Below are 12,504 nucleotides of genomic sequence, written 5' to 3'. Positions count from 1 at the left end.
ATTACTGTTTTATGGAGTCCTAGTTAGAATCAATTTTATATGTATAATTTTTCTTTAATTCACTAAATTCATCAGAATGAATATTTTTAGAGTAGTTTTCATTTGTCTCTTTCCTTATTCTGTTTCCTATAGTCATGCACTTCTCGATATCCAAAGGAATGATTTAAATAACTGTCTTTTTAGTATTTCCCTAAATTATGTAGTGATACGAACGATACTTGTTGAGGAGAGATACACAGCCTTTGTGATACGACACAAGACATTATGAGGTGGCTGAAGGAAACTTAGGAAACATAACATCTGGGTGTCTCGTTTTAACACTAATGACTCTTTCAGAAGTAACTTTGTTCTACTCATTTTCATGAATCAAAAAAAGATCATAAAAAAATGATCCATGAAAATAATGATTAAAAGACATAGACTCTCTGATGGAGTCAGCCCATTATGTGATGGTGAGTTTCTGTAAGAAATTAAGAGATCCACACAGCCCAGTCCTGTTAATGAACTTGCCGTAAACCATTGGCTAAATTATCTAACCATTCTAGGTTATGTACATACAGCACAGGTGAATTTTGAAGCACCATCATTCTAAAATTTCATCTATCTATTGTCCTTGCCCAAATAGTGTTGAAATGTCAAATTATTTAATTGGATGTACTATAGTTAGTGGATGCTCTAAATACATATTTTTCCCCCAGATTATTGGAATCCCATCCCCTTCATCCTTGTTTAAGCACATAGTTCCAATGATGCGCTCGGAGAGCATGGAAATCACTGAGTCCCTTGTTCTCGGTCTTGGCAGGACCAACCCAGGAGCTTTCAGGTAAGAACTGTCCCATGTTTCCTCTGTACACAAAAATGTGAGTGTGGCTGCCAGGAGAGAAGCTGTGGGAGCGGACTCCAAGGACAGTCACGTGTCGGTCTTTCTGCCAGTGAGCTGGCCGTGAGACCTTTAACAAGTCATTGACCTTATTTGAGCCTTTACTTTCCCCATTCTGATTGAGGAAGTAAGATTTACCCTATTTTCTTCTCCGAATGGTTGTGAAAATCAAATATATACTATGTATAAGTATGTTCTAGAAATAAAATGCTATGTAAATCTTTAATACCCTACCAATTTATTTACACAGTGATTCTACTAAATTATAATCTTTTTTAATTGAATTTGAATGTCACCCATTTTATTTTATTTACTTTTTAAAAGATTTTATTTATTTATTTTTAGAGAGGGGAATGGAGGAGAAAGAGGGAAAGAAACATCAATGTGTGGTTGCCTCTCATGTGGCCCCCACTGGAGACCTGGCCCACAACCCAGGCATGTGCCCTGACTGGGAATCGAACCTGCGATGCTTTGGTTCGCAGTCTGCGCTCAATCCACTGAGCTACACTAGCCAGGGCTTACTAAATTATAATCTTGATCTGTGGGTTAAAACTATAGTTTTTCTCCTTCGTGCTTAAGAAAATTAGACTATTTTTAAAATAAATGTTTACATACATATTTTATATCATTCTTGATGTTTTTAATGTTAATGAAGCAAATCCTTCATTTTTTACCTGAACTTCTGCTTTATTATGACTTGCTGGGCCCAGAATTTATTTTATTTTTATATTTTTTAAAGATTTTATTTATTTATTTTTAGAGAGAGGAAGGGAGGGATAAAGAGAGGGAGAGAAACACCAGGTTCTCACAGGCCCCAACTGGGGCCTGGCCTGCAACTCAGGCGTGTGCCCTGAGTGGGACTCGAACCTGAGTACGACCTTTCAGTTAACAGGCCTGCACTCTGTCTACTGAGCCACACCAGCTAGGGCTGGCCCCAGAATTTATTATTTGAGATTGTCCTCCATTGATGTGGGGTGGTATTTGATGTTTTATCTCTGAATGACATGCACAATAGTGAATAAATTATAACATGTTTGTAGGTATAGAATAGCATTCAGTAAAAATGAAGATTTGGAAGATTGTAACAAGTAGATACTCAATTGTGCTAAAGCAAAAAACGGGATAAAAAGTGATCTCAACTTAAACATTCTCATAAATAGAAACAATTCTGAGAAAAATAACTTGTCTGTGGTAGTTTTCTATAGATGATAAAATTGTGGATGGATTTTATTTTCTTCTGCTCTTTGTATTTTCTCAGTCTTTTATAATAACCTCATTTTCTATTTTAAAATCAAAATATAAGCAAAGATAAGGTTATTGTGTTCTTGAAGTTCGTAACATTGTACCCAATAATTCCATTTGTAAGAATTAATTGTAAGGAAATAATCAGAAATAAAGACAAAGATTAATGTGCAAAGCTGTTAGACCGTATTTATAATAATAAAATTACATAAAATTTAACAAATCGATAATTAAAGTGTTTAGGAAAACTGTGGCATTTGACCCTGTGTTAGAATACTGTGAATTAATTAGTTGCCTATAAAAGTCATTAGACTAGTGTGAAGTAAAGGGGAAAAAAGGATACCATCTTATATGATAGGGTTTCAACTATCTAAGATGTATGTGGACTGCTAATGATTGACAAAAATTTTGATATACATATTTCTACAAATTACAATAAGTAATTTGTGTTAAAATAAGGAAAAGAGGCATTGGAAAGCAAAAAAAAACATTCTTTTTTTTTGCTTTCCAGATACTCTGCAGTGTGCAGATTTTTATAACCAAAACAAAACAATAAAAATTGTGTTTTAAACAATAGGATCAGGGTTAACGCTTGTCTGTTTACCTCAGTATATTCATATTCAGATTATATTTGTTCAGCTATTAATTAAAAGAATGTATATCATTTTTTCCCTAGGGAACTAATAGAGGAGTTGCACCCCATAATAAAAGAAGCACTTGAAAGGAGGCCAGAGGTAAACTGTGTATAGTTTTCTATTATTAAATATTTACTTGGCAAAACACTTATTTGTTTGTATGTTCTATATATTCATTATACTAAAAGCTAGAAATTCAGAAGTAAATAAGAAAATGATTGTCTAGTGCAGTTTTAAACGTTCTTTAAAAATATGCAGACCTCTTTCTTCCCCCACAGGACACCTTACGCAGAAACTCCTCGTGCAAAATGGATGGTAACTGCTCTAGCTGAAGTGAGGGCAATTGGGGTCCAGGTCAGGGTCAGCAAACCTTTTTTTGTAAAGGCACAGGTAGTAAATACTCTCAGCTTCACACACCATACTGTTGCTGCATAGGCTACTCAACGAGTGGGTGTGGCCACATACCAATAAAACTTCATTTGCAGTAACAGCCAGCAACAGGCCAGATTTGACCTCCGTACTGTGTTTTGCCAATCCCAGGTCTAGATCCCCCAATTTAAAGATCCATGTCAGGTTTTGAGCAGGTTTTAGAAACCACAGGTCTAGTGGGATAGACAGATATGTGAATCATAACAATAGCAACGTGTATTACACATTGGCATGAAGTCGCAGATCAAGAGTTATATGAGCTGCAGAGGAGAAAGACTCCGCCTGTGGAGGAAGAGAAGGCACTGTGGGTGAAGCACTGATACTTGAGGTGAATTTTCAAGTATGTTCCCCAGTGGACAAGCAAGGGAAAAACATCCTAGGCAGAACAACGTTTGCAAACTTTGTAAAAGAATCTGGACATGGCAGATTCTTTTGTGTGATTTTATAAGGGGGAAAGTGATTGATTATGCTGGAAAGCAAGATAGGAACATCTCATGAAGGACACCTAGTTTCAGCTTTATCCAGTAGAGCAGTGGTCCCCATATGACACTGGCATCTGAGAACCTGCCCAAAGTTACAGGTTCTTGGGCCTATTGAATGAGAATTTCTAGAGTGGAGCCCAGAAACTATTTTTAAGCATCTTGATTGAGTCTGGTGTAGAACACTGAGAATCCCCACTATTAACATTGGAGATCTACAGGAGAGGAAGACGGTGAGAATAGTTACACTTTTAGAGACTTTTAAACATCATCTGTAATTCGTCACTTCCTTTGATTCAGCCCTGGAGAACAGTAATAGTATCACTATTTTGTAATTAAGTAGATTTTTGTTTTGGAATGATCATGTTGATTACAGTGCTGGGTAATTTATCAGAGGGGAATGAAATTGGAAACAAAGTTTAAGTAGCAGTATTTACGTTTTAAAAATTTTTTAAATTTATTTTTAGAAATAGGGGAAGGGAAGGAGAAAGAGAGGAAGAGAAACATCATGTGTGGTTGCTTTTCACATGCCCCCTACTGGGGACCTGGCCTGCAACCCAGGCATGTGCCCTGACTGGGAGTCAAACTGGCGACCCTTTGGTTCGTAGCCCAAGCTCAATCCACTGAGCTACACCAGCCAGGGCGGTATTTACATTTTAATTTCAGTAAAAAAAGGCGTCATAGCAAGTGACTAGATACATGCAGTGATGTGCCTTTAATGTAAAATATATTTTGACAGCATTAGATGGAGACAAAATTAAAACCAGTCAACTAAAAACTGCAGAAATCCTCAAAGACTGTTAAGAAACCAATCCTGATTGATATGAATTGCTATAAACTTCATGAAGGGTTAAAAGATTTTTTTTTACCTGTCTTGAACATTTATTAATTCTGAGAGGCAGAAAACTATTTTGTGAACACAAAAATGGAAGACCTATAAATATGTTTTCAATTGTTTTGCATTGTGAAAATTATAACGTAACTAAAATGATGCACAGAGAAAAGCGATGCAGATCTGTCCCACTGCTGCACAAGTTCCTGTGAGAAGCGAATCAAGTCAGATGTTGCAGGTCTTATTCTAGGAATTGATAGTTCAGCCCTCGTAAGACAAAACACTTATTTGTATCATAATGATCAAAGAACTGTTTTTGTTTTTATCTGTATTTATTTTGTGTGTATGTCAAAGTTCACTGTTAAATGGAAAACTTTGGCATGAGCAAAATCTGTGGATTCTGTTCTGTTCCTTTTGTGATGTTTGCCCCACCCTTCTGTCACATTTTGGGGAGTTTCTTAGGGATTCTTTGTCAAAGAGAACAGTTTTACTAAAAATGCTTTAGTGCGTCTAAAGTTGTCAGATTAGCAAATCACCTTAAAGTAATGGTAGAATTTCATTTCCTCTCCATACAAGGAGTATCACCATGGAAAATGTCATGTGATTTTATTTGGCTCATTAATTTCAAACTATCTATATATGTATATGAGGTCTGTCCAGAAAGTATCCACCTATGTAATGTGAAAAATAATTTATTGAAGAAGATACAAGAAACATTGTACATGTGACGATGATGCCCTAGTCCCCTTCAAAGTAGGCACCATGGGGACCTCACACATTCTCCCAATTGCTGTCAGCTGCCCTGTCGTATTTTCCTGAATCTCTTCAACAGTCTGAACGTGTTTGCCTTCCAGAGGTGATTTGAGTTTTGGGAAGAGCCAGAAGTTGGGCACCAAATCTGGGCTGTAGAGGGGCTGAGTCACCTGGGTGATATGATGTTTCCCTAAAAAACTCTGCACGAGACTTGATGCATGAGAGGGTGCATTGTCACGGTGAAGCTGCCAATTACCAGTTTCCTACAGCTGCAGCCTTCTGAATCACCCAAATAGTTTCCATGGAGGAATTTTCAAGCTTAGTGCAAAATTTGATGCAGATTCGTTGCTCTACTCACTCAGTCATTTTGAATGTGATGGCCACACAGTACACATGCTCTTAACAGAGTCTACCACCCCCACTGACTAGTACAGCAGTGTCGTCATTGTTTCACGTATGCACATTCCATCCACTCTCCTAGCTACCAGGTTACACTTATGTCATGTAAACAATTCTCATTATATTAACAATGGCTGGACTTTTTCTGGACAGACTTCATATATATCTCTTTGATGCAGTAGCTGCCAGAGTGCTTGAAATCTATTGCACAACCAAAATAATTTCAATTGGTCCCAAAGTTCTAAGACATTCACATATTCTTTCCAAGTTACACCAGCAAGTTTTCGATCAACTTCCCTGAAGAATTTTTAATTACTGTCTTCATATCTTTGGACTAGAATATGAAACGGCGCAGGCGTCGAGACATTTTACGAGTGCAGCTGGTACGAATATTTGAACTGCTGGCAGATGCTGGTGTTATTAGTCACAGGTTGGTACTGAATTTTGATCTTTAAAATTGTGAAATGATTAGGGAACTTTTTTTTTTCTCATGAAATATATAAAAACAGAAAAGCACCTTTGCAAACAAAAAATCTTGTCTCTATCACTTGTAAACCTTATTTACCAAAGTCAAAGCTGCATCCAAGAAGTTAGTGAATGGTTACAGCTGTATTTAATAACCTACAATTAGTGCTAGCTTGCTTCAGGCAAAAATTGAATGTAACATTCCTATGATTTTGATATTTTTTGGAATCTCAAACCTAGGCAAGTGAATTTTTTGTTACTGATTTAACTGTTTCTTTTTAAAAATTAATTTGTTCATTTTTAGAGAGAAGCAAAGGGAGGGAGAAAGAGGGGTAGTGAAACATCAGTGTGAAAGAGAAACATTGATCAGTTGCCTCCGCGTGTCCCCAGATGGGTACCTGACCTGCAACCCAGGCGTGTTCCCTGACAGGGAATCGAACCGGGGACCTCTTGGTGTGCAGGACAATGCCCATTCCACTGAGCCACACCAGTCAGGGCTGATTTAACTCTTTCTTCTTTCATTTTTAAGGTCTCTCCTGGATTTGTAAAAATCACGACATAATAAAGTTTGCACATTTATTCCATTCAGCTGTTAATATGTCCTGCTGGGCAAAAATAGGAAATCGACAAACAAAATTCCCCCCTTACCTATGAAAACATAAAACCTGAGGTTTTTGCTAGAGTAAGCCATCTTGACACTAAGACCAGGCAGGCCCTTGAGGAGAATTTCGTCAGCTTTGTATTGAGAAATAACTATTTCCTTAGAAGGTAATGGTGTTGCTTGATCATTGAAAGAGAAAAGAAATGGATCTGACCATTTCCCAAAAAGGTAACTGAAAAGTGTTCTCAAAGAAAAAAAATGTTAATAATCAAACAAGTGTAGTATTACTACTTAAGCATTTGTCCTGGTTATTTCTTAGTATGCTTTTGACAAGTGCTTTAAAAATAGAGCTTTAATCAAAGAGAATTCAAATGATTGGCTTACCATTCTTTTATAGTAAATGAAAAGGAAGAAAAAAAGAAACATTCTTTTTTCTGCCCCCAACAAAAATAAAACAGTTCAAGTTTGGAAAGGTAAATTTGAAACTTGTTGGGCTTGATGCAAAAAATTAATCTAATAAACACCTGAATCTTTTTTTTCTTCTTCTTTGGTTGCTTTTAATATGATGTTAGTGAATGAAGAATCTTTGAATGATACTGTTTGGAGAACTGCAAGGTGCTGGTGTATTTGAAATGTAACTACAAAGCTGTACTCACTATTGGGCAGTAATGGTTTTGAACTCAGTTTTGTGTTCTGGTTTTATTTTTTTAAAGAGAAATGAATATAAGGGTGTTGCTTTTGTTGACTTTTTATTTCTTTGGTTACATAAACAAGATGAATTTTGCATGCCAAGAAGGCAGGAATATTTATTTTGTTTGCCCACTCGATCCTGTGTGCAGTATAGGTCCTCACTGAATATTTCTTAAGTGAATGTGAATGTTTCATTTGGGCCAGGTTGCAGTCTACTAAATTTGTTTCCTGTTCACTAAGTCATGGCCCAGAGTTTAAAAACACTTATTGAAGGAATAATGGAAAAATTTGCATAATGAATTCTTTTAACCTGCAGGGTGGGCAGAAGTAGGTTTATATTTATGAGTATGTGAAACAGGCTTTTTTTTTAAGATTTTGTTTATTTTATTTTTAGAGAGAAGGGAAGGGGAGGAGAAAGGATGAGAAACATCAATGTGTGGTTGCCTCCCATGCGACCCTTTGCTTCGCAGGCCCATGCTCAATCCACTGAGCTATACCAGCCAGGCCCAAAACAGTTTATTCTTGCATTACTATTTATTTTTAATGTATTACTTCCCATATCAACAGATGTAAACCTACTTTTGCCCCTCTTGTACTGTAGTGCCACTGTGATAAGAGGCTATTCACAACCAGTAAAAAAATTAATTTTACTTTTAAAATCACCTATTTTAGAAGTACTTGCCAAGTATAACAAGGAAAAGCTAACCAAAATAAATGTAAATGTAATATCTAATCATTTATGTAAAATTTACAGTTTATTGGGCCTTTCATAAGGAGCGATTCAGTTATATTATTACTAAAATGCTCTGAAGTGGATGCTGTCGCACGCTTAATAGCTGATGGACCGGGAGTGGACCGCGAGACTTCTGACTCAAGCTGAACGACCCCTTTCCTCTCAGTGGCTTCCAGGCACAGGGTCTCTGCCTCCGAGGGAATCTCACTGCAGAGATTTCTTGAGGCAGCTCCACTGGTCTAGACAGCAGATTTGAAAACCAGCACTCTTACTTGAATTCTCTTATGTTTTTGTATCCCAAAGAATACCTGTCCTGGAATCATGCCAAGAATAAATAGCGAATAGATATTTGGTTAACTGTGCTAAAGGCATAATATGAATGTGCATGGTAATTATGAGAATGTATAGAACTAGTTTTTCCTCTTTCTAAATTGGTCCTGCCTATCCCATATACCTCCTTATTACCTTATTTTGGAAGCTATAGTTTTTGATTCAGAGGAAGTAACAGCACTCAGAATAGTTGATTAAAGTTAGATGTGGAATTGAGTAACATAAATTGCAGTGGTAAGTTGCTCAGTTAAGAAGCACCTTTTCTTTTTATGGAACCCTGAGCTGCGGAGCCGGCTGCCGGAAGCCCGGCCTATTTTTACATCCAAGTCAGCTGAGCACGTGTTCATTCAGTCTTCCTGTGTTGAGTTGCACACTGCCGTGACCTAGCAGAGTTCTGATTTTGATGATCAGGAATTTGCTTTAATTTGAATTTATAGTTTAAAGTCACATCGTCTTTATCATTGATGTCCTTCAATATTTTCAGTGCAAGTGGGGGCCTGGATAATGAGACCCATTTCCTCAACAACACGCTGTTGGAGTATGTGGACCTGACCCGACAACTGCTGGAGTCAGAAAACGAGAAGGACTCCGACACCCTGAAGGACATACGATGCCATTTCAGTGCCTTAGTGGCGAATATCATTCAGAATGTTCCAGGTATGAGTTTTCGTTTCTCAAACAGTTGTCGAATACTGAGGGACCATCATATTTTTTCTTTCCCTGAGGTTCTGTGATCTAAGTTGATAAAGCAACTTGTGAACATACTGGGAAAATGTGTCAGCATTACATAGATAGCAAGAATGTTTTACTTTTGAATTAGTGTTGAATCAGAAAGCATCCAGAATAAATTTTCAACAACCAAGACAACAACACAAAAATCTGAAGATGTCAGTAAAATAAGCTCTTTGGACAAACTCGTTCTGGACGCAGTGAGCAGAGAGCATAATACCCTAAAGGATCATAGAGGATTGAATGAATGAGATCCTTTTGAATAATGGAGAGGGTGCAGGGCACAGATATAAAGGGGGCGGTGTTAGTGATCAGGTTCTTGAACAGATGTGTACCTGGTATTGAGCACAGGCTATGTGCCAGGTACTGGTTTAAGCACCAGAAGTGTAGGTACATGCAAACTACATTTGCAAAAGTCATAAATTCTTTTCAAGTGAAAGACAAAAATGTGACTGTACCCTTTGGCATACAATGTAAATACAAATGTTTCTTTTTTTGTTTCTAGAAAAAATTAAAGTTGTTACATTAAAAAGTATATGCAAACAGTTGACTGTTAAAGTAAGAGCACAGCTGTATTTTATAAAAGGGTCCTGTAAGCACTTCTTTAGGCACATTATTTTCAAGTGCAAGAACCCTAGTTTGAATTTCTGGTGCAAGTAATGCTATTTCAAAGTAAAGATCATTTTTTTGTTCTAAATTTTCTCACCTGAACCTCAGGAATGTACAGATATTATGTAGTCTATTACTAGACACTTGTATGCAACTTCCGCATTGGTTTCTTTATGGTGTGGTTGCACTTCTTCAACAAGGATTGATGCGGAGAACTTGTGGGATAGGGTTTTAAAGTGGAAAGGATCCTTGGAGACCTTCTAAATCAGTGGTTTTCAGATTATACTGTCTCTCCTCATTAGCAAGGGGCAGCAGAACGGTTTGGGCTCCCGGCCTGACACCTTACTTCAAACCGATCAGCTCCCCTTTCGTTTGTTTTGTGTGTTGAGATGCCACGTAAGGATCCTTTTATACAGACCGCTGCACCGATGAAAACATGCAAAGTTTAAAAGAAATGTATCTAGTCCAAAGCCCTGTCTTAACCAACCAACCAAGATCCAGACATGCGTTCATGTTCGTAATGCCTTGGCCGAGCTTCCCACAGAGCCAGCAGCAGCCCGGGGAGCAGCAAGCTCCTCGCCCATGTCACCCCCAGACAGCAGAGTCCTGCCATGAAGTTATGCTTGCCATGTGTGTCCTCTCACATGCTGGCTGCAGGGTGACGTAGCCAGCTTTGTCACTGTGACTTGCATATATGTAAATGATCTCTGTCTCTATGGAGGTTTTTAAGTTAAATGAAATTTTTTTTACAGTATTACATATTCAATAACAGAAATTGAAATGCATGTTAAAGTAAAAAAAAAAAAAAAGCACATGGAAATGACCCTGGCTGGTGTGGCTCAGTGGATTGAGTGCTGGCCTGCAAACCAAAGGGTCACCAGTTTGATTACCAGTCAGAGCACATGTTTGGGTTGCAGGCCAGGTCCCCAGTACGGGGTGCGTGAGAGGCAACCACATATTGATGTTTCTCTCCCTCTCTTTCTCCCTTCTTTCCCCTCTGTCTAAGAAATAAAATAAAAAAAAAACTTTAAAAAAACATGGAAATGAATTTTTCACTGTCTATTTTTTCTTTACAGTGAACCAGAGAAGAAGTATTTTTCCTCAGCAGAGCCTTCGTCACAGCCTGTTCATGCTGTTCAGCCACTGGGCGGGCCCTTTCAGCATCATGTTTACCCCCTTGGACAGATACAGCGATAGAAATATGCAGATTAACAGACATCAGTACTGTGCACTGAAGGTATTTGCTTAGAAATCTGGTTGCTTTTTTCTTAAGAGTGTAATTAAATGTTTTTGTCTCCCCGTGTCTAGTATTGTAAAAAAGGCTAGGGATGTGTTTCGAGAACCTGAGAGTATTAGAACATACATGTTTGCTTGCTGTATTCAAACATTTATACACTCGATTTATTGAATACATAAAAGACAATGCAAAAAAGTTTCAGAATCCACCCAAAATTTGAATGCTGTTGTCTTGACTTAAAGAACTCAGAATCACCTCAAGGAAACACCTCTTGTTTTTGCTATTCAAAGTCTTTTCTTGCTTTTTTTTTTTCTTCTCTTCCAGTACTATTCAAACTCTGTATCTGCTTCACTACCATGGTACTTACTGGTCAAAATAAATTACTTAGGTTCAAAAAATTACTATTGTTCTTTTCTTCATAAAGGAAAAAGTAAAGATAGTGCGGCTACATAAGCATCAGTAAAAATACCCTGCCTCTTCTCATTAAACAGCCGACATGTAACCTCTTAAATGTTTTCCATGCGATTCTCCTCCTCCCGTCTGAAGGCCATGTCCGCTGTGCTGTGCTGCGGCCCCGTCGCAGACAACGTTGGACTCTCATCGGATGGCTATCTGTACAAATGGTTGGATAACATTTTGGATTCTCTGGACAAAAAGGTAATTATTTATAATTCCCTTAAAATTTCGTAATTGTCATTGCATTATTTAGAATTACTGTATGGCCTACTGAAAACAAGCCTTTTAAAACATAAGATAGGTTAGAATTATGTGCAGGAAACATGTTGTGTAAAATTAAATAGGATGCTGTCATCTAAGAAATGTCTAAATCTCATTACACATTCATCTGATCATTCTAATTTTCTTTTCTGGTACAGGATTAATACAGCAGCGTGTGTGTATCTCACAATAGGGTTCTTGGTCTGTACATAAAATATTTATGTAGAGCGCGTTGAGCTCCAGGGAAGAAGCATGGTGTTTGCTGTGCTGAATTTCCTGCTTCTGGCCACTCTTCAGTCAGTCACTCCTTCTTGCCCTCTCGACTCGGTGCCCTTTGGACTTTCATAGCATGCGTGCACAGACGTCACAGTTTAAGAGAAGACTTAGATGTTTTTTCTGCTAAGAATAATTTTTCTGTCGGGTTATCAAAAACAAAAAGAAAGCTTGATAAAAATAACTGGAGAGGTTAATAACTCACTCTTCTGAAAGCAGAGTGAGTAATCACCGCTCCCATTCATCCCCTGCCTTCAGGGCTCTGCTGGAGGAGAGGATTGTCCTGCTAAGAGTCTTGTGTACAACTCTGGGGACCAAAATTAATTTATCCAGGCCACTTTTTTCTACTGGCTGAATAAAATGAGAAGGAGTTGAACAAAAAGAGGCTGAGTTTTGTGATTAAATGCAAGAAATATATGTATGATATTATTTTAATAAAATGGAGGGAAGTAGACCCTTGGATGATAGACA

At 37.7% G+C, this 12,504-nt stretch overlaps 1 protein-coding gene across 13 annotated transcripts in view; it reads left to right on the top strand.

The window, feature by feature from the left end:
- The window catches only part of FRYL (FRY like transcription coactivator), a 240,210-nt gene that overhangs the window by 160,982 nt on the left and 66,724 nt on the right, over nt 1-12,504 (top strand). For all 13 annotated transcript variants that reach the window (XR_006785141.1, XM_045833907.1, XM_045833905.1 and 10 more), the window contains 6 exons: nt 699-823; nt 2,799-2,856; nt 5,988-6,079; nt 8,953-9,125; nt 10,883-11,043; nt 11,590-11,700. Coding sequence is in view for 12 of the 13 variants with exons in the window: in XM_045833907.1 (XP_045689863.1) it covers nt 699-823; nt 2,799-2,856; nt 5,988-6,079; nt 8,953-9,125; nt 10,883-11,043; nt 11,590-11,700 (720 nt within the window). In the remaining variant the exon portion in view is untranslated. The remainder of the gene's footprint in view (nt 1-698; nt 824-2,798; nt 2,857-5,987; nt 6,080-8,952; nt 9,126-10,882; nt 11,044-11,589; nt 11,701-12,504) is intronic.

The sequence above is a fragment of the Phyllostomus hastatus genome, unplaced genomic scaffold (assembly GCF_019186645.2).
Source record: "Phyllostomus hastatus isolate PE091 unplaced genomic scaffold, TTU_PhHast_1.1 phas_contig_196, whole genome shotgun sequence".
Taxonomy (NCBI): Eukaryota; Metazoa; Chordata; class Mammalia; order Chiroptera; family Phyllostomidae; genus Phyllostomus; species Phyllostomus hastatus.
This window is presented reverse-complemented; position numbering and strand designations above follow the sequence as displayed.